This window comes from Trichoplax adhaerens, genomic scaffold (genome assembly GCF_000150275.1).
Source record: "Trichoplax adhaerens TRIADscaffold_12 genomic scaffold, whole genome shotgun sequence".
NCBI lineage: Eukaryota > Metazoa > Placozoa > Uniplacotomia > Trichoplacea > Trichoplacidae > Trichoplax > Trichoplax adhaerens.
In genome coordinates this window covers 1,439,608-1,461,994 of record NW_002060954.1, presented here as the reverse complement: position 1 = coordinate 1,461,994, position 22,387 = coordinate 1,439,608, and the positions used below count along the sequence as shown (strand labels likewise).

The 22,387-nt window shown below is 33.7% G+C and overlaps 5 protein-coding genes across 5 annotated transcripts; 1 reads left to right on the top strand and 4 right to left on the bottom strand.

Annotated features, from left to right (window-relative positions):
* Positions 1 to 2,118: 2,118 nt before the first annotated feature.
* On the bottom strand, positions 2,119 to 4,026 carry TRIADDRAFT_38177 (expressed hypothetical protein; the record flags this gene model as incomplete). Its single annotated transcript, XM_002115764.1, has 6 exons — positions 3,914 to 4,026; positions 3,311 to 3,437; positions 2,805 to 2,929; positions 2,527 to 2,649; positions 2,294 to 2,413; positions 2,119 to 2,205 (listed from the first exon to the last, which is right to left on the bottom strand). Exons 1-6 carry the CDS (start codon positions 4,016 to 4,018, stop codon positions 2,119 to 2,121), a joined length of 687 nt encoding a protein of 228 aa, XP_002115800.1. The 5' UTR covers positions 4,019 to 4,026.
* Positions 4,027 to 5,225: 1,199 nt separating this feature from the next.
* TRIADDRAFT_59864 (uncharacterized protein) lies at positions 5,226 to 8,207 on the bottom strand (the record flags this gene model as incomplete). The annotated part of the gene is made up of 6 exons (XM_002115763.1): positions 5,226 to 5,462; positions 5,579 to 5,989; positions 6,081 to 6,320; positions 6,549 to 6,785; positions 7,005 to 7,200; positions 7,405 to 8,207. 6 exons carry the CDS (start codon positions 8,205 to 8,207, stop codon positions 5,226 to 5,228), a joined length of 2,124 nt encoding a protein of 707 aa, XP_002115799.1.
* A 1,835-nt stretch (positions 8,208 to 10,042) lies between these two features.
* On the bottom strand, positions 10,043 to 10,958 carry TRIADDRAFT_59863 (uncharacterized protein; the record flags this gene model as incomplete). The annotated part of the gene is made up of 2 exons (XM_002115762.1): positions 10,043 to 10,492; positions 10,908 to 10,958. 2 exons carry the CDS (start codon positions 10,956 to 10,958, stop codon positions 10,043 to 10,045), a joined length of 501 nt encoding a protein of 166 aa, XP_002115798.1.
* Positions 10,959 to 11,329: 371 nt separating this feature from the next.
* TRIADDRAFT_59862 (uncharacterized protein) lies at positions 11,330 to 16,772 on the top strand (the record flags this gene model as incomplete). The annotated part of the gene is made up of 21 exons (XM_002115898.1): positions 11,330 to 11,424; positions 11,512 to 11,630; positions 11,849 to 11,934; positions 12,135 to 12,269; positions 12,831 to 12,884; positions 13,014 to 13,042; positions 13,170 to 13,219; positions 13,462 to 13,572; positions 13,780 to 13,832; positions 13,966 to 14,013; positions 14,264 to 14,335; positions 14,451 to 14,528; positions 14,615 to 14,664; positions 14,729 to 14,887; positions 15,030 to 15,114; positions 15,267 to 15,357; positions 15,499 to 15,608; positions 16,021 to 16,120; positions 16,199 to 16,315; positions 16,401 to 16,465; positions 16,620 to 16,772. The coding sequence occupies 21 exons, from the start codon at positions 11,330 to 11,332 to the stop codon at positions 16,770 to 16,772; spliced, it is 1,860 nt and encodes a 619-aa protein (XP_002115934.1).
* A 1,164-nt stretch (positions 16,773 to 17,936) lies between these two features.
* Positions 17,937 to 21,642, bottom strand: TRIADDRAFT_30182 (uncharacterized protein; the record flags this gene model as incomplete). The annotated part of the gene is made up of 16 exons (XM_002115761.1): positions 17,937 to 18,104; positions 18,190 to 18,384; positions 18,495 to 18,614; positions 18,668 to 18,763; positions 18,873 to 18,988; positions 19,063 to 19,173; positions 19,267 to 19,364; positions 19,470 to 19,599; positions 19,686 to 19,842; positions 19,936 to 20,073; positions 20,146 to 20,248; positions 20,348 to 20,418; positions 20,502 to 20,595; positions 20,692 to 20,831; positions 20,915 to 20,980; positions 21,124 to 21,642. 16 exons carry the CDS (start codon positions 21,640 to 21,642, stop codon positions 17,937 to 17,939), a joined length of 2,322 nt encoding a protein of 773 aa, XP_002115797.1.
* Between the last annotated feature and the right edge of the window lie 745 nt (positions 21,643 to 22,387).

Sequence of the window (22,387 nt, the reverse complement as noted above, 5' to 3'; positions counted from 1 at the left end):
TTACTATACTTGGTTATGCAACTATAGCACTGTACGTTAACGGTAAAATAAGGTACATTTTCCAACGTAAGAATTGTCCTGTACAGATTGATTGTGTGTAAGAGTAGCAGATATAGGTTAAAGTTACAAAACTTTATTTATTAAGAGGACTATGATGTCCATACAAGGAGTAGTATAACGATAGCTGAACACTAACAATGTAAATAATTCAAAAATTCTTGTAGATAGATTGTATTTGCTACCTTACATTTATAGATTAATACAGAGTAGAAAGCAAGGTCTCATTAATAGAGTATAAAGTACACACTAGCAGCGAGTAAAGTTGACTCATTTAAATGCGGTATCCCCTTGTTATTGATTAGCGTATCAAATCAGTAGAGATGATAATTTGATATTAACTTGACAATGCCATTCTTTTGATGACTCATGAAGAGTCCTAACGTATTTCATAGTTTTTACGTGGCGAAAGCTAAACTGATTGTTTGCAAGCTAGTAATTCTGTTAAATTTTTATGTTTCATTCTTACAGGAGCTAACTTTTAAGACTATTAAACATATAATTACTACAACTGATGTTCAGCCAACTGAAGGTGGAGTTCTTGTTTTTGTCATCGGACAGCTAAAGGTAAATAAATTTATTCATCAGATTGTATGTACTAGCCCTTTGCGTTGATATAGTTATACGTAATCTGATTGTGTATCTTCTTTAGTGTAGTGTAGGGTTTGTATTAAAGAAAAATTCAGTATTTTACTAGCTTTAGGCTATAATTAGCTGTTCTACCTGCAATACATGATAAATGAGCAAAAATAATTACAGTTTTAGCATGATCTTTTGGCTACCCAATTGATAAATTACTAGATATACGCGTATGGTATTGATTCGTAAATTAACAGTTATTGTTGCTTCTCAGAATTATACAGTATATTAACTTTGGATAGTTTCTGTCTGATAATTGGACGATAAAGATACATAGTAACCGCATTTTATTCATCGCTACACCTTATTAAATGCGCTGCAAGTTGGATTATTAAAATGGAGTTTTTTTTAGATTGTAAAGAGTTATTATTGAATCGTTGCAGTACTTTACTGCATGTAAAAGGTACTAAAAGTGACTATTGTAATGATTTATGCATCTTTTAACTTCTAGACTGACGATGATCCGCCAATGACATTCTCAGAAATATTTCATTTAAGGCAAGCTGATCCGAGTACATACTTTATTTTTAATCAAATTTTTAGATTGTCTCTCCACCATAATTAAATTTTCAATCATTTGATTACGTCTAAGTGCGACCAGTAGGATCTTATATACACGATGTAGCATCTTTGTATCGATCTCGTGGATAAAACAAATATATTTATAGATGATCCTGTAATACTCTTTTTTCTACTGGTTAGCGTGATTGTAATTTACTGGTGTGATGTTGCCTTATCATACTATCATTAATGATACGATCTATAGTGTTAAATGTTACGGCATTAAGGTAAAGGTTTACTTTATTCCATCAGTTAACTATATTGGATGATAGGATGTGATGTTATATCCAAAATAATGGACTAGCTGTTTTAAATTAGTGTTTTGTAAGCGTGATAAGTTTTCGTCCGTTAAAGGTTGCACAACAAAAAGTATTAAATCAATCAGAATTAAGCGACGATTTTCGATTATCAATTGGACACTTATTGTGTTTATTTATGAGTTTTGCTTACAAGCAAGATACTTTAGAGGAAAGTAACAAATTTTGAATAGATATGATGATCAAAAAGTGACAATGACTAACAATATGAAAGTTAAGAACAATACGAAAGAATTTAACAACAACGGTGAACGCTGTACTAAGGAGTATATAGATAATACCGAAACGGAAATCGATACAATTTAGCTAAGTTTTCGTAGCATAATTCTTACAAAGGTGTAATATTCACAATTGGCAACCAAAATAATTTTAAAGCCAACTTATACACCTTATTTCTTCTTCTGTTTTCTCTTCTTTTCTGCCTCTTCCTTTTCCTTGTCTATTTCGGCGACGATTATGTCCAACTGTTCACGTTCTAGCAACTATTAGTAGACAGTTTTACAGTAGCTATGATTAGACAATTCGTTACAACCTTTAAAATATATCAATTGCTTATTTTGGGAATAACCTTCAGTCCATCGCCAAATTTCATAATAGCAACCTCAATATTTTTCCCTCCTGATTGCACAACCTAGAGATAATTTAGTTAAGGAGCATGTGGTACCAAATACGATTATCGTACTAAAAGTCAATGGATTAATGATGCATTAATGAGATACCTCTAACAGAGCACGAACGGTTAGTCGAATTGTAGATTGATCGGATTCGATTGCTTCACTGTTATAATTTTTCTCTAAAAATTCCCGCACAGTTTTTGCACTTCTACCTATCACATTAGCCTGAAGAATAAAAATAAGATCATGGATATGATGTAATGTAAATGTCGAGATGCAACTTTATTTAATTTTTGGTATGAGTGATATGATAGATATGAGGTTGCGATAATAATAACCTTCCATTCATGATAAGTTCCAGAAGGATCTGTTTGGTATAGATGAGGTGTACGATCGTAATCAAAACCAGCAATTAGTGTTGAAATTCCAAATGGCCTTCTCCCGTTGCTCTGCGTATACCGCTGAAAGGAAACAAAATGAAATTTATTAAGAACTTGAGTATACTGCTGTAACATAAATTGCAAATCCTAAAGAACTAATATTTTACAAGGAAGCCTGTCTACAAACTTTACAAAGAGATAATACGAAGATATTCCGTATTTAGAGTTGACAGTACCTGCTTTAATCCAGCGATATACCGTGTGATGTATTCCAAAGTAACAGGATCTTCTACCGTTAATTTGTGACTTTGACACTCAATGCGAGCCCGATTAACCAAAATACGAGCATCAGCGTTCAATCCTATAATTTATGAGAAGTAATTGCATTCACTTTATTCAGTACAGTGTACATTATATTTTCAGTTTTCATCTTAAGTTAGGCACAAAAAATTAGATCGCAGAAACAATACATTATGATAAATTTTCATAAGAGCAAATTTCAGAATCAAAAAATAGAGTTTATAAATCCGCATTGCTGTCTTATAAAGGTTACAGCATGCCTTTATTATTTGTGCGTATCAATCAGCAAGCAGATCTATACCTGGTTAAGTACTGTTGTGATCGTATTACTACAGTAGTATGTATCAATTTACAACAATCTTATAACCTTATATATACGAGTATTACTTTCATCGCACTTTATAAAATAAATTGAGGTCTTATTCATGTCTTCATGCTATACCTGCAAATGCCATAAATACATGATCATCTAGAGAACAAATTTTTCGCATGGTCCTCGAATCCTGTAGCTTAGCAACAGATTTCTTTTCGATTCCTAATACTACGATATCTTTACCACGAACTCCAACCTAGTAAGAATATGAGAATCCCCCAAAAAGTTGTCATTTACAATGGCTAATGAGTGCCCATAAGCTTGGTCCTTCAGAAACGTCGTAAGCAGTAAAACATTTTTACTTTAGCCAAGAATATCTAAGAAAGCTATGTTGTATTGGTACTTTTTCTTTTGCAAATTGCCCGATGGCTATGCTCGTGTACAACACAACTACGCGATTTCTGAGATGTACTAAAGACACTATAACATCTACCGTAATAGCCTTAGTCATCAGGAATAACATTACTTTATCTTTATGAGTGCATGACAATATCAACATGTTTCATTCTCTGCAGAAATAACATAAAATTAATTGGCAAGTTGTTGAATTAATGAACCACCGTATTCTACCGTACCAATGTAAGTAAAGTACTGTATCATCTTTATCAATGATAAGGTCTAGCAATCTTAGTAGCAAGCATCATAGATCATAAATAAGATTGGATTCTTTACCGCTGTCGATCCTCTATTAACAGCTTCTTGAGCATATTCTACTTGGAAAAGATGTCCATCAGGAGAAAAAACAGTAATCGCGCGGTCATAACTACTGGAAGCCATGGCGAATGCAACCAAAGAAGATCAAGTTCCGTTTCAGCCACTCGCACCACTGAAGTACTCTTACTCTGTGTCATCATGAGTCATGCGTTACAGGACTTACAGTACGCTGAGTACAGTCCAGCCCGAAAGGTGAACGACGAAAGGAGTCGCACTGTACCGTACACTAGCTATAGCACTATACCACACTATGCAATTTGAAGTTGAAGCTCCTTTTCGCTTAACGAAATAAGCCTTTGTCCTGAGCATGATACGGTACAGTACGTACAGTACAGTGGACTGTAAAATACAGTACGGTGGACTGTAAAGTACAGTACGGTACACTGTACACTGTAAAGTACACAAAATCTCATACTAGGTCAAAAAAGACCTCCATGTTCTATACAGATTTATGGTACAGACACTGCTATTAGTGTAGTACGTACATACTGTATAGACAAACTGCAAAGGGAAGAGAAGTCGTCTCCACTGCAGACTATTTTTAGCTTGGGTTCGTTTACGCCACTGGTGCAGACTCTCGAACCTCTCAAAAACTTTGAAATTAAAGATAGTATGGATATCATACGCCATTTTTTGAAAAAATCTTCCGCATGATATACTATCTTCTGTAAACAGAGAGCCTAGTATAGTTATAATTCATTATTATAAAGTTTTCCAAAATCAGATTAATATCCAATTAACGTTTCTGCTAGTGCAGAAAGAAAGGAAAAAAATGAATGAATAACTTAGCTGCTAATGCAATACAGTGTTAGCAGAATCGCATAATTTTGGATTCTTTTCTGAAACTTTCATCAAATACTGCGTATCATAGATCATAAGTTGCTTACAATTCTCATCTAGATGAAAAATGAGTTATTATACGATTCTAATCTACAGCGATAGTATTACGCTACGAGTGTTCAACATTTTTATTTGTTTTACTACTACAGACAACAGTCATTACATTGTGACCGCGCTAGCACAGTTAACACTTACTCGTATATCAAATTTCATACTTCAATTCTATTTCATCCTTCAAATGACAATCAATCAAATGCTGCTTACACGTATATAAATAAAGCTGATCAAAAAATGACGTTTTGCTATCATCCATAAATTGTGACTGAGAATAGACATTATCTGGACTCCGCTCTATCGGAAAGGTCATTAGTTTTCTGAATTGCATGTTAAAAATGTTATATCATTAAAATAACTTCCTGCGGTATTTAATTTAAGACATAAACTTTCGTTTCGTAGTCTTTTTTGATTTTTTTCTTTTTTTGATAGAAGTAATCGCTTCTAAGATAGGTTGCATGTCTTTCTTTACTTCCGAGTTATCACCTTGTTGTTCTTCTGACACCTGCGTTTTTAATTTCTTCGATTGTATGTTACCCTTATTGTCCATATTTGCTTTGCCAAATACTTCATCTATACAATCAGTGGTAGTTTTGGAACTTGTAGCGGTATTCTGGAAAAGGAATACATACCATTACGCGTGTAATACAAACAAACATGGTGTACTTAAAAAGTAGATATTTAGATTGATGCTAGTCGTTCAATACGTATACTTTAGGGTTGACATACCTTTTCTGCATTATCAGCTTCTTCCAAATTTTGTGGCTTAAATCCTAATAATGATAGTTCCTTACCAAAATAATTTGATCCCTTCTTAGAGTCAGATAAGTTAGAGCTTTTGGCTAAAGCTCTCTTAGCTTGTTTAGTATTATCGTTAACTTCATCTAATATACTGGAGAGAGTTTGTCGCTTTCTATCTTTAGCTTGTTCCTTTGATGACCACATTTCGATTTTTTTTTTAAAATATTGCAAATTACATTTATGAAATATAATCTTTCCGTAAAAATTAGATCGCAAATTAGATCCTTGTTCAACTAATTCTTTTGCAATTTCTTCCTTCAAAGTCATTTCTGCAGCACGCCAGCAGCATTCCAGTGACCGACTTCCATACTTATTGCAAGCTAAATGGCAATAAGATCCCTATAGCGAATTCATCAAATAGAAATAATCGTAGTTTTTCAGTTAATGACATCTATTGATCGTATCTTCATCTTCATATTTGGTAAGTTACCTTGTAAAGATCGATCAATTTCTTTTTTTTCTTATAAGAAATGGTTGAACTTTCAAAAAAAGCTTCAATAATATGATTGCCAGTTATATCGCATGCAATGAAAAGTAATTCCTCACGTTTTAATAGAAACCAACTCTTTAATAGGTCGGAATTGCTGTTAAACTTAAATAACGATTGTAGAATCAAAGCTCCAAAATGATTAATTTCCGTTAGAGTCTTATTTTCTGTATCACCATCGGTCTAGAAAAGGAGTAAATAAAATATGTTTATTGAAATAAAATAACGGAAACGAGATATATACGTATTAATTTGTCAATTTTGTGGCAATTACGAACACTACTGAAAGCAGTATAAGGAATACACTAACTATTGTTTATATATTATATTACTACATTAAAATATCGTTTAACTCATCTTGCGTAATCACCAGTTACACTATGATTATTTCTTATTTGGTATGATACCTACATTTTCAACGTTAAAATATACTTCGTATGTGCTTAATGTGATAATCAATAGGACACATTTGTTGTAGTAGTCTTGATCTTCTGTTACATGAAATGCTGTAACAAGCGACTTCCATAATTTCTTTTGATACTTAGGATACCGAACACCAGTCTGGAGCATACTAACAATAATACCACAGTGGCCAACAGCAAAGATATCTTCGAAATAATCTGAGAGCTCGCTCATGGCACTTTCTATCTAAAAATTAAATAACAAAATCTGCGGTAAGATCAGCATCTGATACAATGTATTAATAGGAGGACACTACGATATCTGTATCAAGGATATAATTTTAATTATAACTGCCGTCATAAATAGTATATAAGGCAAAAGTACGTCGTAATTAATGCAATAATTACTAAATTATTGTATCAGTATAACGCTTCATAATTTCATTTTATCGGTAATTAGCCATACTTGAGTTTCGAATTGGCTATGAGATATAAAATTTTGTACGGAGTGATTAGCAATTGGATGAAGGGACATCGTCAATAGAGAATTCTTAAGATATTTGGAATAGACGTGATCCAGAGTGTTAGCAGATGCAACTTGCAGGATCTTGTCGAAAAGGTGACTAACAACAGGATGGCTGAAGCAAGGTAAAATACTAGAGCTGAAATAAAAAATTCAGGTAACGGTTAGAACTTTTATAGATTGTACGTGCCCATCAACAGTGTAATATACGCATATGGAAAGGAGATGCACATGATGGTTTCGCTAGCATATGAGAGTACGTATTATGCCAGCGGCTTAATTGATAGATCAGAAAGATTCAGTAAGCCGTTTAAAGTACAATTTAAAGAGTAAGAATAATCACCTGCTATCATGATGTCGAAGGTTAAAAGAATCAATTTCACCTATAATTTTTAGAATTAAATCCCTACATGATGGTGTATTGCCTTTAGCGAGAGCTGTGAGGAGGACCTCTAGTACTGAACAACTCATAGTGTTTGTTATGATGTGGTTAAAGTTGCATTTTGAAGTAATTTCTGTTGTTAATTCCATCAATCTATTGTTCAATGGTTTTCTAATAGCAATGTTCAATTCTTTCTGTAAGTAATAATCAATTGAATTGGCCTCTTTATGTCTTAATTTTACAGGTTGTGATGGTTTATCCAAGTTATTATCAGTAGTACGTAAGCCACTTATAAGTACCAAGATTTGTCTTAAGATATGAGAAGCATAAGTATCAAATATCAAAGTAGTTATTTCTTGCTGAACTATTTGGCAAGTTTGACAAATCAATTCCATATACATAGTCAGAATTTTCTCTTTTAAATTGTTCTCTTGTAATAATTTTGTTATCTTGGCGATAACTGCTTGGATTACATGACTACCTGCACGATCTGTTGCTAACGACTTAAAAGATTCCTTCAATTTAGCATCAAATGCGCAAATTTGATTATGATTCATCATAGGTATTAATTGCTCTAAAATTAAGGATGTATTTTGATGCTTGCACAGCTCGATTGTCTTGTCCAGCACTTGCTCGAAAACATTTTGGACAAACATAGATTTATCTTCATCATTTTCAAAGGAGTCATCTTGGATAACTTCTTTTACTCTTTTAAAGTAACTTAAAGTATCACTATCTAGACGATGAGAATCTTGCTTACTCATTTTTATCATACGATGATAAACTGCTTTAGTTGCATGGATGTCATACCAATTTGAATTGATATATAAATCGTCTTGCAATAACCAACTGAGCGCTGTTTAATAATGTCGAAGTCGCAATCTCAGACCGTCACCATTCAATTAAGCTAGTAGTTCAACTTGAATATTCTTGATGCAAGTAAAGAGTTATAAATTCAATAATTCCCTAACCAGCTATTTGCTACGTACACAAGAATTTACCGTACTTAGGGCTTAATTAATGCATATAACTAACAGTAAATACAGCTCGACGAGATGCAATCACCGGTGCACATGGAGGAGGTGGACAACGCAGCAGAGAGATTTTGTAGCAGCGAAGAGCAGTCTACAGTACAGTACAGTACAGTATCCAGATACACATGGATACTGTACCTACGGTATGTATGCGCACAAACGTAAACCATCGACAGGTGTAACAGTACTGTTTAGAACAGTAAAGTGTTTGAAAAGCACCATCAGTACAGGTGGTACAGGTAGTGCTTTAATTAATTCATTAATAACAGTCAGGTCATTGCAAAAGCTGGTGGCCTGCAGCACCGCAATACTGCGCTCTGTCCTACTATTTCTTTTTTATTAATTAATGTACGCAACATAGCAATGAATCGTTGATCGTCGTAGTTGATTTACCTTATGTTATGTCTTGAAAGATTCGTCCTACTCAAGAGTAAGCTCATAAGAACTTTGGGTTTCAAAAATGTAGTATAGAAATTGATTTCTCGAAGTAACAATAATTATAGGATGCAACCGATAGTGCAAAATGTGGTGTAGAGAGAGACAAGCACGAAAAGCCAACTTGTTTTGTTAATTTCATGCGATTTGGCCATGTGCTTGAGTAAACTGCAAGTTATAGTATGAAATGAGGGGTCTTCCATGTACTGACGTTATTATAACTTTACTATTTAGTACGGCAGGAAGATACAATCATGAGGTAGTCGCTACAGTAATATAGGAAAGATTTAGCATTGAGCCAGAGAAGAATCTGATGTCCGTCATTAATAATATTTATTGAATAATATTTTTCATGAATTTCATGCGATTATAGCTTGTGCTAAAGTGAATTATTTTTATACAGTACTGTACATCATATGCATGTTTATGCATTACAGTGCTACAGTAAACTGCTCTTGATAGCCATGGCTTGTTTACTGGAAGCATAATAACAGATGATAAAGTATACTGTTACTGTTTTAAGACGGCATAGTAGAAACTAGATGAATGATAAGGCAGATGATTGAATAATAATATTGTTTCCATGGAAGACACTCGCAGCTCAGGTATACAAAATTAAGAATATGGATATTATTATTTTTTATTATCTGTTTTTGATGAGGTATAAATACAATATCATTAATTTCTCACATTGTACATACGGTAATATTGAAGCGCAAAGGCGCTCTCTATGTATATGTACACTTATACAGTACAAAATCATGTGATGTTTTGCATAATTGATAAAACAGTCAAAGCAGCTTAGGCAAGAACCACAAGTTAATTTGGCAAATACAAAAATTACTAATACAATGGATTGGTTTAAGGCATCACGGGTATAGATCAATCCTCTGATCTAGTAGATGAATGCCTATGCAATGTAAACAAATCGTTAAAAATTGAATTTATATCTGTAAGTATGTCGCTAGATTTTCAAAGCGATCAATCTTTAACGTATAGTATACGAGTATCGTGTTATCAATAGAATTTCAAATTATTATATATATATATAAATGCGTGGCATGAGCGCTTTGTCCTCGCGTTATTAATGTACAATTATGATCGTTAAGAGTAAAACAGAAAATAGCAAATTAAATCTTGTCTGATTGTGTATTAGGTCGAATCCTTAGTTTGGTCCTCACTGGCAGCTTAAAGGTAACAGCTCTAAATGCCGCTCGTGCTAAGTATTCATTGTTACAATCAAATTCAAACAACTTGTCGCCTGGTTTAACGATTTTGACATAGTGGTGTAGTTTGCCTTTGCCTTTACCCATTCTAGATCCTATACCTTTCTTAGTCACCGGTACAGTAGCTTCTGCAACCCAGAAATTGCGAACGTTGGTTAATCTTCTTATAGCCACTCTACCTGCTTCGAATGAAGCTTCTTTAATATAGCCTGACGAAGCTGAGTAGATACCATAGTCCATATTATCATCGAATTTCCACTTAATTTCACTTAATTTAGGTTGAGGAGGTTTAATTCTAACTTTCAGGTGTCTTATCCCAAATTGGAATGGCTGCAATAAACTATTGCGACCTACCTAGGATATTCACGAAAGCAACATGTTAACCAAATGTACGTACGTATGCAGCTAGAGTACAATGCAAATGAAAGAGTAATGTTAATAGAGTGTAGTATATACATTAAAATAGGAAGGGCATTTGTATTATGAGCAAATAACGATGGCTTGGAGCTGGTGTAATACTGCATTCAAACTTTCTTCATCAAGGTTCTATAGCACTCTTTAAACTATATATAATTTGCTATTACAGGTCGACAGATTGCAAAGCTGTATCGATCATTCTAATTCATGAATTCACTAATACGACGTGATGAAAGCTTAATACAAATCATTAAGAGATTGTAGCTTTACCGCTCCTATCTGACAGGTATCATAATCTTCTCTAGGAAAATAAATTGACTAACTGTAGGCGTACAGTCACTTAAAAGAATACCTTTGTAGAAATTAAAAAGCTACTGAGGAGGCTTGTTTGCAGGATGGACATCTTGAATTCGTTCGGGTGGACTGCTGACCGGGGGAAGCTTACGGTCTACAGTACGTCCAGTATGATACTGAACATTTATGATCTAGACTTTGTACTGTACACTGTACTGTATTACTTTTCCTGCAGACTATTGTACTATACTGTCCCATGCTATACCATCGACTTGAGTTCAATTCTATTCTAGGATTTGATTAGCTAGGTAGAAGAGAAATTTCGCCATCGCTAGGTCTTATACTATCTGATACTATGAGGCTATCATATGGCGTCCGATGTACTGTATGGGTATGCCGGTATCCATTCGCTTGACTGAGTTCGTCAGGGGACGTCGCACGTGTTAGGACAAATGAGCAAGCGCGAATTTTAAATCCATCATGGCTGACAATCAAGGAAGAAGGTTCTCTTGTGGCATTGATTTCTTTCACGTTCCCGATTTACGAGTAGCTGTTACATCGGCTACTGAAGCTGGGTAAATATAGTATTATTGCTGATAGGATGAGAATCATGACTATAAGCGGTTTACAGGCGGTTAAAATTTCCATTGAATCGTGGATAGGTTTGACTTTGTTTGCACACCCATTTCTCATCCACGTTGCAAACGTGAATTTATCGAAGGACCTGCTCGAAATCGCGGAGGACTTTTTGCTGTACCAGACGCTTTATTATCTGGCCAAGGTTAGCCATCAATGAACATTTTTTTGTATTACTTACCTATGAAATGCAATGCAAGTTATAGTATAGGCTCGGATAATTCCTTTGCCGAACCTACGTAAACAAATAGTAGATTCATTGAAACATTGTTGTATACGCGTATTACTGTACTGTATAGTAATGATTTACAGTACTAATAAGATTCCTGCAAAAATTTTCACCTCAATTTATTATCTATAAAGAATGGAGCTCCTCTATTGTGGGCAAGATTTCACCTTGGATTTTACCTGATTCTGTAGATGAAGCAACGCGCTATAATTCTGAAAAGGTAACCTACCGTATAAACTTGTACCTTTATTGACAGTTGATAGGCTGGATACAGCATATAAAGCACGAGCTATATTTTGCTAGATCAAACAATTTCCAAGAGCTCATTTCTGCTGCTGTACCCGGTTATACTACCTCTAGATATTTTCATACGTATGATGACTATGTTATGCAATTATTATTGCATATTATTTTCTTTAGGCCCTGAACCAGGAACTATCGTACGCAAGCCATCTCTCACTGCCAGCAATCACTGTCCAACTTAATGGCGGTTCTGTCGCCAGATTGGCTAGCATTTTAAACAGTTATTTGAATACGTCGTTGGGACATCAACAGGTAAGAAATCTTTCTCTGTAGGTGCTGTATACTCATTTTTTCAGTGCATTATAAATGATGTTTGTGCGAAAGATGATTGCACTTAAAGCAAATACAATTAGACAAAGGCTTGGGTGTTACTAATTTAGAAAATGTTCAATTTGGATTCCTATAATGACCGCATCATCGTAGTTATGTTGATCCAGGACTACTACAGTAAAAAGAAAAAGAGGGACAGGAAAGGTGGTCATTCAGTACACTAAAAATGAGGGCGGCGACTATTTTACTGATCATCTCAACTGAAACGATATGTTATATTCTCCCAAATTAGCTGCTTAATTGATCTTGTACAGTGTGATATACGGTTGGAGCGGCTGCGTAGAGTAGAATGATCAGAAAAGTGATAGCCCCCCTCATTATTTTGCACTGAATGGCCACTTGCCGTCCCTATATCTTTCTAGCAGTCCCTGTGTTGATCTTGCTTATTTAGATAAAATAATTTTGCGTATACTGGTAATAGCATTTGTATATTCGATTATTGAATTTGATTTACAAATCAGTTTATTTTCATTTTTCAATCAGGTTTGGATTCAAGTGCCATTATGTGCCACTAATAATGGAAATGATGCTGTAAGGGTATTGCATGTTGCATATATGAAAATCTCCTGTATTATAAAGTTTTCCTTGTTGTAGTATTTTATTGATATTATTCTTACCTACTGGGTTACTTTCACGTATATGATTACCTGTTAATTTTATATTTAGGATACCGCCCTTGAAGACCCCTGGGGATGGTAAGTAGCACTAAACGTAGCTATTAGACTATCCAAACTTAAATATATGAATATCTACAGTAAATGTTTAAGAGTTGATGATTGGATATTTTGCATACACCTTCAATTATACTATTTATTTATGAAGGTGGAATACCTTGAGATCTATGTGCAGTTTTCATAAGAGACTCGGGCTAGGTACAGTAAGTTAGGATACGTTAAAAGCAATAACGATAGTGAAAGTAGCTCCTTTTGTATTACGAAATTCTTATTAATATCTTAGTAATTGTGCTTCTATTTTGTAGTCGATCGAAAATCTTACACTGTTCACTATTTATAATAAAACTGTAGCTTATAACATTAGCACTGACAAGTACTAGGTTTACGGTGCTAGTATTGTAATGGCTATCAACTCCCTTAATCTTGTTGACTTATAATAGTGCTGGAAGTAACCCAGGCTTTACCGACAGATGTTGAAATCGATAGATGGTTTGGCGAGCCTATCAAGTGTTTATCGTTTCCTACTAGTATTTTTCGTACAAATAAAAAAGGTAAGCTTGATTATTATAGTTGAATATTCTACTGCTTTTGATACAAAATAAGATAGGTAATATCAAATTTATTAGTGATCTGTGAATAAAATTGCATTCATAAGTTGACACCTTAATCGTCATTACATAATTTTCTTTTTACAATAGCTGAAAGAATATTCATAGTACAAAGATTCATTATCTGATTGCCTTAAACATTTATGATAGGTTATCCTGTTTTAAGTCGTGGCCATCAGGAAATGGCTAAGCGATTTTTTAAGGTATGTTATTGTATTGGAAATAATCTTGCCATAAAATAAATAATACGGCTAACCGAATTTTAATAATTTATAGTACGTCTTGCGATTCTTGTTAGTGCAATTAATTAATTGATGATGATCTTTTATACGCCAGTTAAGAATCCAAAGTATTGTATCTGGTAATTGCCAAGATCCTACCAAGGTATCAAAGTAGTTAATGTAAAGATTTGATAGATTTGGAGAATTATCATGGAAAGGGTGTTACAAATATTAAATTTTATTACTTTTAGGGCTCTAATTCTTATTTTCAATATTTGGAGCACGTTCATGAAGTTTGTTCAAAATAAAAATACTTTAATATCTCGGCGCGATTATTCTCGCGGATTTTTTCTAAGATTATTCTATTATGTGATAGCTTCCAGTTCTTATTTTGCATTATCATACTGCATTAGAATCAACCGCCTTTAGACGATTACCAAAAGTTTGTGCGTGGTTACGGAGATTACTTACAGTGGCCATTACAGGTTAATTTACAAGTACTGGGTGTTAACCTTCGTTACTACTTAAAATACCTTAAATGAAAGTATCGCGATTTAAAAGGTTGATAACCTGTTCTTATATAAAATAATCTATTATTAGCCACTAATGGATAATTTAGATTCTCAAACCTATGAAGTTTTTGAAAAAGATCCTGTTAAGTATGCGCGATATGAAGAGGTAGGCTGTTTTATATAGTACTCATATAATGTTTTCTACTATACTATGCATTATTGAGAATATTCATTTATCGTCATTTTTAACAGGCAATCTATCTGGCGCTTCTTGACCGTATAGAGAGTAATCATAACGAAACGTATGTATTAGTATATCTAACCCTTATTAACTAATCTTACGCGTTACTTCTCATAATATGATAGGTATTACGGTAATGGTAATAATTCTATTGGATTTAGTGTTGTAATGGTTTTAGGGGCTGGCCGAGGACCGCTAGTGAAAGCTACTTTACGTGCTGGTTATAGTTTACAAACCAAGTTGACTGTATATGCGATAGAAAAAAATCCTAATGCCGTCATTACGTATGTCATAAATGTATTGGCAGTAAATTGTTATTCGATTATAAATTATAGATCAGTTATGACATGTATTAAGTTGTCAAGTAAGCATATTATGAAATGGGTAATACCAAGTAAATTTTTGACATTTAATATCGAATATTAGATTACAAAATTTGAAAGCAGTAGAATGGGGAGACCAAGTGACGGTTGTATCAACGGATATGAGAGAATGGGAGCCCCCATGCAAGGTAATTTTATAGTTTATTGTTGTTCGTTGATTATTAACTGATTACAATGTTGCTGTAGCATTGTTTGACTGTTAAAAAAGAAAAATACCAGATAATTTTTAGCACGATCAGTTACATGTCTTTATTTGTCATTATATCATTAATTATCGTAGGCCGATATTATCGTAAGCGAACTGCTAGGATCATTTGGTGATAACGAACTCTCTCCAGAATGCTTGGATGGTGCTATGAAGTACTTGAATGGTATATATATATATATATCCTATAGTGCTATAACATCAGATAAAGAATTAATATACTTCAAATATTCTATTCTATTGATAACTTTCATTAATTGGAAATAAATGTATCACAGCGCAATTAATTTAGAATTATCTTCTTTAGAGGGCGGTATTTCCATTCCATCCAAATATTCGTCGTATTTGTCACCTTTTTCGTCTTCAAAGTTATATAATGAAGTTAGAGACTGTAGGGAGAAAGATAGGCATCCACTGGTAATAATTATGAGTTCAGTATATGCCCCTCTGGTACTATAAAATAATGATGGAAATATTACAAAAATATTGATCTTATCTATGAGTATTCCTTACAATACTCTTACATTCATACACTGCAGTTCATAATTGTCAGCAATATACGTTTAGTATCGATAAATAACAAAATTATTAAGCACCATAATTACATGAAATCGGTATAAGGTTTTCACAAATGGTTTTTTATAAAATAGTAGTAGATGAATGCTGAATTACTACTTACGAGTAAATCTATGACTATACGCGCATGATATTGGAAGATTATAGCTGTTCGTGATTATGCATTGAAATTTCATTGTTAGATATTGCTTAATTATTTCATCCAAGGTCGCTATCTCAATGTAATTCTATTAGTATACTTTGATTGCGATAGATTTCGTTTGAAACTCCCTTCGTTGTTCATCTGCATAATGTACATATATTCTCGGATCCGTTGGAATGTTTTTCGTTCAGCCATCCTAATTCAGGCTCTGGTAAGTAATTATTAAATGGAATAACTGATAATTTATTAATGGAAAGTAAAGCACTTAATAATATTAATTATTTTACAGGATCTAGGAGTAATGATAGATATATTTGCTTAACTTATCAATCACCTTCAAAAGATACTGTTTTGACTGGTTTTGCTGGATACTTTGAAGCTATTTTATATAAAAATGTGACTATAAGTAAGTATGTTTGTTGTATCACTTTCAGAGTCTATTGCATTATGGTTTAGTTATCAATAATTTATAATTGCTGTTTATTGATTAGGTACTGTTCCTGAACGTCATTCTGAAGGGATGTTTAGCTGGTTTCCAATTATGTTTCCATTAAGGGTTAGTTACCGAAAGAGCTATTGCACGTTACTTAGTGATAATCAAGTTTTATAGAGCGCTATGTGTTGATTTGGTAAATTATACCAATAGAATTTTATTGTAAAAATTTGACTATTAACCCTGATGACTTGGATACTGCGATTTAAAATGTTAGGAACCGATATATGTGAAAGCGGAATCAAGAATTGATGTTCATTTTTGGCGAAAATCATCGGCATCGAAAGTTTGGTATGAATGGTGTGTCACAAACCCTTATATTTCAGGGTTGCACAACCCAAATGGACGTTCTTATACAATTGGTTTGTAGTATTTATGGAATCCTTTTGTATAAAAGTGAAATATATTTACTTCAAGTGATCCAGATGGATAGTAATCGTTGAGTTTATTTCATTTATCGGATAAATAATAGATATGTAACCAAATCAGAGCCTAATATCATTGCTTTAAAGTTTGTTTTTGGATTATGTGTTTTACACATATGGACTCTTCGTTTGTTGTACAATGATTAGACTATAAATTGAAATTGTTTTGGCTACATTGAGTATCATTACCAGAAATAAAATCGTGTATTAAGTTGATAACGTCTCTAGAGTATTACTTGAATTGGCTACACTAATCACGATAATATACTTTATCAATTGTTAACTTACTGGCCAAGAGTGTAAATAACGTAATTTAATGATTTCATACTAAGAATATTAACTGGTGTGGGATTGCTGGATAGTTGATCGAATTCTTATCATATTTGCTACTACCAGTTGTTTCTTAAATGATGTGTACCCCATACTCTCAGCGAAACTTTACATTCGTACAGTACCCGGCCACTTATATCTTCAATATTAACATACATTTCTAGAAAGTTGGCAATTTAAAACTTTTTAAGTATGATATCTGGGGAGTAAAAATAATAATATTAAAGTACGTATTTAAGTGAAGCTCTAGGTTATCTGGTGTGGGTGTAACTAGCATGTCGTACAGTACTCGCACGTGTACAATGTAAGGATTCGTTGTTATTATCTTGAATATTTCGTGTCCGACAACGTTACTATACTTGTAGTTTTCATACTATTCATTGCGAGATATCTAGTCAATTGATTACAAGTGCTTCAGTAAATATGTATAGAGTAATTATTGTAAATTATTCATAAGTAACTTCTAGATGGTAGGTCTAGGTTGGCTATAATCATGATAATGCAATATAATGTATTTTATTGATATTTAACTGCAATTTGAAATTTTAACCAAATACACGTATAAGCTTTTTACATATGCAAAATTATCAATTATTGCTATTATTATAGCGAATGACATCGGCTTGCAAATTTTTATATTACAAATGGCTTACACCTTTGTTGTATAAAATAATGAATTCTCAAGCTGCAACACATTGCCGAGCAAATTTACCATACTCCGTAAAAGTATTAGTTATAAAAGAGTGATGAATTTTAGCTCATAAAAGTGAATTTTCAACCTATGAAAAGTCTTTTAGCCCTTCAGGCAAGCTAGTATCTTCTTCATCACCGCCAGTATTAGCAACGAAGTCCTCATAAGTTGATTTTTCTGGGAAAGGACGAGGACCCAATAATTCGATCATATCGTCCCGATTTAGTACTTCCTTTTCCAATAGTAAATTAGCGATCTACAGTAGTTAGCCAATTCAACAAATAAATTGTTATGAGAAGATTGATGGCAATACAAGGAGATCAACAAAATTTATTGCCTACCTTAGCAACATCATCTTTATGGCTCTTCAACAATTCTGTAGTTCTTGCATAAGCTAAATTAATTAATTTTCTAACTTCTTCATCAATCAATTGAGCAGTAGCTTCACTGTAAGGCTTTTCAAACATCGGTTCTCCGTCACCAGGCATATCAAAGGAAAGATTGCCAATGGCTTCATTCATACCAAATTTGATAACCTACGCGTATTTGATTTCATGAATATATTTAAAAGAAAATTAATCAATTCCTACAACTTTCTCTAAATTTGAGCAGGAACAGTAAGTAATTAATTCTATGAAATTTTTACCTGAGCATAAGCATTATTTGTCACTTTACTGAGATCATCTTGAGCTCCAGTAGTTATGCGGTTAAAGAATATTTGTTCTGCTACTCTACCACCAAGCGTCATACACATTCTGTCCATTAACTGTGACAGTAGTATTAAGATAATTAGTTTTAGCTTCAATAAACGCATTAAACATGATCATTACTAGCCTGTTCAGTCGTATATAAATATTGTTCCTTCGGTAGATATTGTGCATATCCTAATCCTTTTCCACGAGGTATAATCGAAACCTGTGATGCAAACATAAAGTACACATATTATTTTCAATATTTGTTAAATTTTGAAAATTGCATACGTATAATAATTTTTTCTGATGTAATTATTTAATTTGGCAATAACCTTAAGTAATGGATCGGCATGTTCCAAAAACCATCCGGCAACAGCATGTCCAGCTTCATGGTGGGCAACAACATTTTTTTCTTCAGGCTGTAAAACCTGGGTTTTCTTTTCCAATCCTAAATATTTCAGTTACAGTCGGTTTAATTGAAATAGTATCATAGATACAGCTGTTATTTCAATTTAAAAATACCTGCTATAACTCTTTCAATAGCTTGCTCAAAGTGAGTTAATTCGACTTTGGAGCAAAGATGTCGAGCAGCAATTAAAGCGGCCTCGTTACAGACATTTGCAATATCAGCCCCTATTTTAGAAAATGGTAGCAAAGTAGTTAAATCGTTAGTAAACGTGTCATATTATATAAGACGATTGATACTGGATATATCACAGAATTTACCTGTAAATCCAGGCGTTAAGGCAGCTAGTTTACGAGCTACTGCATTTATATCGAGATCAGTTTTAATTGGCTTAAGATGAACCTTAAAAATTGATAACCTGTAGACAGTTCGATTTTTGATGTATTAGTACTTTTGGGTGGTATACGGTGTATAAATATATCTTACATAAGCGCATGTGTATACAAAAATAGATGGTACAAACCTTCCTTTAATATCAGGTGGACTAATGACTATTTGTCTATCGAATCGACCTGGACGGAGAAGGGCTGGATCTAAGATATCTGGTCGATTTGTACCAGCTAAAACAACTACGTTAGTTGTACTGCTAAAGCCTATAAAGGTAGTTGGAAAGATACTTAGTGAGAATTTCTTTACTGAGGTAGTCTATAAAATTTTAATTTAGCTAAAGGTTACGTACCATCCATTTCGACCAACAATTGATTTAAGGTATTCTCTCTTTCATCATGTCCACCAAATTGACCACCCTTACTGCGCGATCGCCCAACGGCATCAATTTCATCAATAAAAATAATACATGGTGCATTCTTACGAGCTTGAGCATAAAGATCTCTTACCTAATCAAGAAAAAATTGATGGAAAAAAATAAAGAGTAAAAACTTGACTATTTGTATACCCTAGATTATGAAAATGTTGTGCAGGATACGTACACGTGCAGGACCAACACCAACAAACATTTCAAGAAATTCTGAGCCAGATATACTCAAGAAAGGTACTCCAGCTTCACCAGCAGTTGCTTTCGCTAAAAGTGTTTTACCAGTACCTGGAGGGCCAGATAAGATAGCTCCCTAGATCATAATCAAGAGATGAGTATAAGAAATTATCATGTTTCTAGTTATTATCTAATTTATAAAACGTACCCGAGGAATTTTTGCACCTAGTTGTTGATACTGATTAGGATTCTTTAAGAAATTAACAAATTCCATGATTTCGATCTTGGCCTCTTCACATCCTGCTACTTCACTGAATGTAAGAAGGGAAAATATGACCATAATTGATTTATATCCCATAGGTGATGTTGTTTTAGCAAACACATTGGCTTATCAAAACATGGATTCTCACCTAAATTTTACTTTAATATTAGTTTCTTTGTTAAAAAATTTCGCAGTAGACTGTCCCACACCAAAAATGCCCTACGTAACATATTGATAAAAGTATGATTCGTCAACTCAAAATTCAAGTCATACAGTTAGTTGTGATATTGGAACTGACTTACTCCTGCACCTCGACTACCAGTGGATATTCTCCTTGATGCATAAATCATACCGCCAATAAGGAGTAAAGTTGGAGACAGCAGTAAAATTTCTCGTCTAATATAAATTACAGTCACATTAAGGATCATTTCCATGGAATGCTTTTATTGTAGAAAATAAAAAGAGTATTGATAAATTACAGATTTTATTTACAGATATTCATATTGTTTGACGTATACTACAGGAACTTGGTCTATAGGATCAACATTGAGATCTCTTTGAACAGTTTCTAAGTTTCGTTCAAAATTTTCTACACTTCCAATGGTGAAATGATATTGCGGGGATTCGAACATCTGTATAATTCAAATCAATTAAAATCCTGACTAGATTATTATTGTCGCTAAATCAACAATAGTGTTATGGCTTGTACCCTTACCCCATCATCATGATTTTTAAGAAAAACCTTTACATAACTTTTATTTACGACGACTAATTTTTCTACCTAAATTTTGATAAAAATGACTTTGGTTAACTGTTTAGGTATTTAAACGATAAAGCATGACTATAAATAAGACGATATTAGATAATTCTATAATATTATAGTAAATTGATATACTTTAATACTTTGATTATTATCAGACTTACTAATCCTTTCTCCAAGTAGTTAACTCTAAATTGTTGCCAATTGATTTCTCTAGTCGCATTGTGATCTGTAGTATATAAATAATAGCCAGCTCCAATAGCTATTGCGACTCCTAAACCAATCTGTCTCATTCTGGCTTCCGATAACTCTTCCCACCAATATTTATCGTCTTTCTTGTTATGATCGCCACCACCACTAGTACTACTGCTGCTACTACTACTACTACTACTTGGCGTGGTGCTATCATCCTCGGGTGTATCAGTATCGCTAACGGTTCTTTTAGTATCTTGTTCATTTTTGCTTTTCTCGACCTGCGCCTTTTGAGCAGGACTCGGATCATCTTTAGGAGTATCACTGGCTACCGATGGTCCTTTGCCATCATGCTTGTTATCTGCTTGTAAGTTTTGATCTTGTTGATGCTGTTTGTCTTGCTCTATTGAATTAGTCTTATCACTGTTATCCTTTTGGACAGGTTCTGTTAATTGAAAAAAATAGCATGAGTTCAAAACTGTGAATAGCATACGTACTCATATGATGGCACTGCACTTTTTATAGCGCGAGTTGATATTGGTCATTTTATACAACAGATGACCTTGACTGGATTGAGATGGCTTGGACGCTTCTTTGGGGCTGTGATGAATTTGGTCAGCTGCTGCAGCAGTCGATGTAGTGGTCTTTGGTTCCTTCGTATTGGCTTGTTGATCCGACGTCGGCTTGGATGTCTTATTACTGGACTGATCAGGAACAGGCGACGAAGTATCGTTTTTCTTTTTATTAGGTGGTTTACTATAAAATTTCTCAAAACCTAAATAGTTTCATGCAATTTAGTAGTAGTAGGTGAAGATCGTATACACTAATAACATTGTTTATCATTCATTGTAAGCATCGGCTAAGAATGGCTATCGTTGCGTAGTCTCACCTCGAGGAGGTTTATTCCATCGTGCTATATGAGTGGATAATTTGGAATGGAACAATCCATTAGACCTAGACGACTAAAACAAGAGTAATCCATATCCAGTTAACTTACGATCTTCTATACAAGACTGCTATCAAGAACGTTGTTAACAACATACAAAGCCAGAATAATGCTATCACTATCAAGAAATAGCTTAACATCGAGTATAGAATACAATCCAATCGATCAACTAGAGTGATGATGGAAAAATGATAGCTTGTCCATTTCTCCATTTACCTTGGATAAGACAGAGGAAATTGGTGCATGTGACAGTACAGTTGCACACCTTCTAACCATAAAGGTATAATAAG